The sequence below is a fragment of the Tupaia chinensis genome, unplaced genomic scaffold (genome assembly GCF_000334495.1).
Source record: "Tupaia chinensis unplaced genomic scaffold, TupChi_1.0 Scaffold130798_1, whole genome shotgun sequence".
Taxonomy (NCBI): domain Eukaryota; kingdom Metazoa; phylum Chordata; class Mammalia; order Scandentia; family Tupaiidae; genus Tupaia; species Tupaia belangeri.
The window spans coordinates 1-724 of NW_006191082.1; the positions used below are offsets into that span (position 1 = coordinate 1).

General features: G+C 57.0%; 1 protein-coding gene across 1 annotated transcript; it reads right to left on the bottom strand.

The window, feature by feature from the left end:
• Nucleotides 1–7: 7 nt before the first annotated feature.
• LOC102476277 (N-acetyllactosaminide beta-1,3-N-acetylglucosaminyltransferase 3-like) lies at nt 8–700 on the bottom strand (the record flags this gene model as incomplete). The annotated part of the gene is made up of 1 exon (XM_014592591.2): nt 8–700. A coding segment is annotated over one exon (558 nt), but the record flags the coding sequence as incomplete, so codon positions are not given.
• Between the last annotated feature and the right edge of the window lie 24 nt (nt 701–724).

Consider the following 724-nt stretch of genomic DNA (forward strand, 5'->3'; position numbering starts at 1 on the left):
CTCACTCATGAAACCCTCCCTGGCATGCCCCTATGCCCAGCCCTCTTAGGAGGACAAAGGTCTGTTTTCTGGGAGAAAGGAACTGCCCTTCTTTAGGGGGGGTAAAGACAGGAGCCTACGGGCTGGGGACACTGATATTGCCTCAGTAGATCTGTGTCTTCTTGCCACAGGCGAGGCCTGGCTGGTTCAATGCATCCCACATGAGCAGCATCTCGTAGGGCAGGAAGCGGTGCACCAGCAGCAGCTCCCGGTAAAAGCAGGGGTCAAAGGAGGACAGGCGGTTGGATGGGGCCTGCACGCCGGCTGTGCGGACACCATTGTGCGAGGAGGGCTTGAGTCCTTCCCGCTTCAGGCACATGCCCAGGAAGACGTCATCAATGGGGAAGAGGTCCAGGGCACTGGCAGCCCGGCGTATGGCATCCGTCGTAAAGCGGGACAGGAGGAAGCCACCGCCCCCACAGTAGGGAGGATAATGCTCTTCTTGAGTCACCACCTTTGGGACATAATACTTGCTCCAGGGAACCCGAATGGGCCCCACATTTTGGATCAGGTGACCCACAAAAAGGTGGCGGCTGGGGTCATGGTTCTGCAGGTAGGAGACCATGTTATCTGTGTGTGCAAAAACATCATCATCCCCGTTGAGCACGAAGTTGGCGTTGCTGCATCTCGTCTCTTGCCATTGAAGGAACAGCACCTGTGAGTGGGAGGGGAATGGAACATGTGG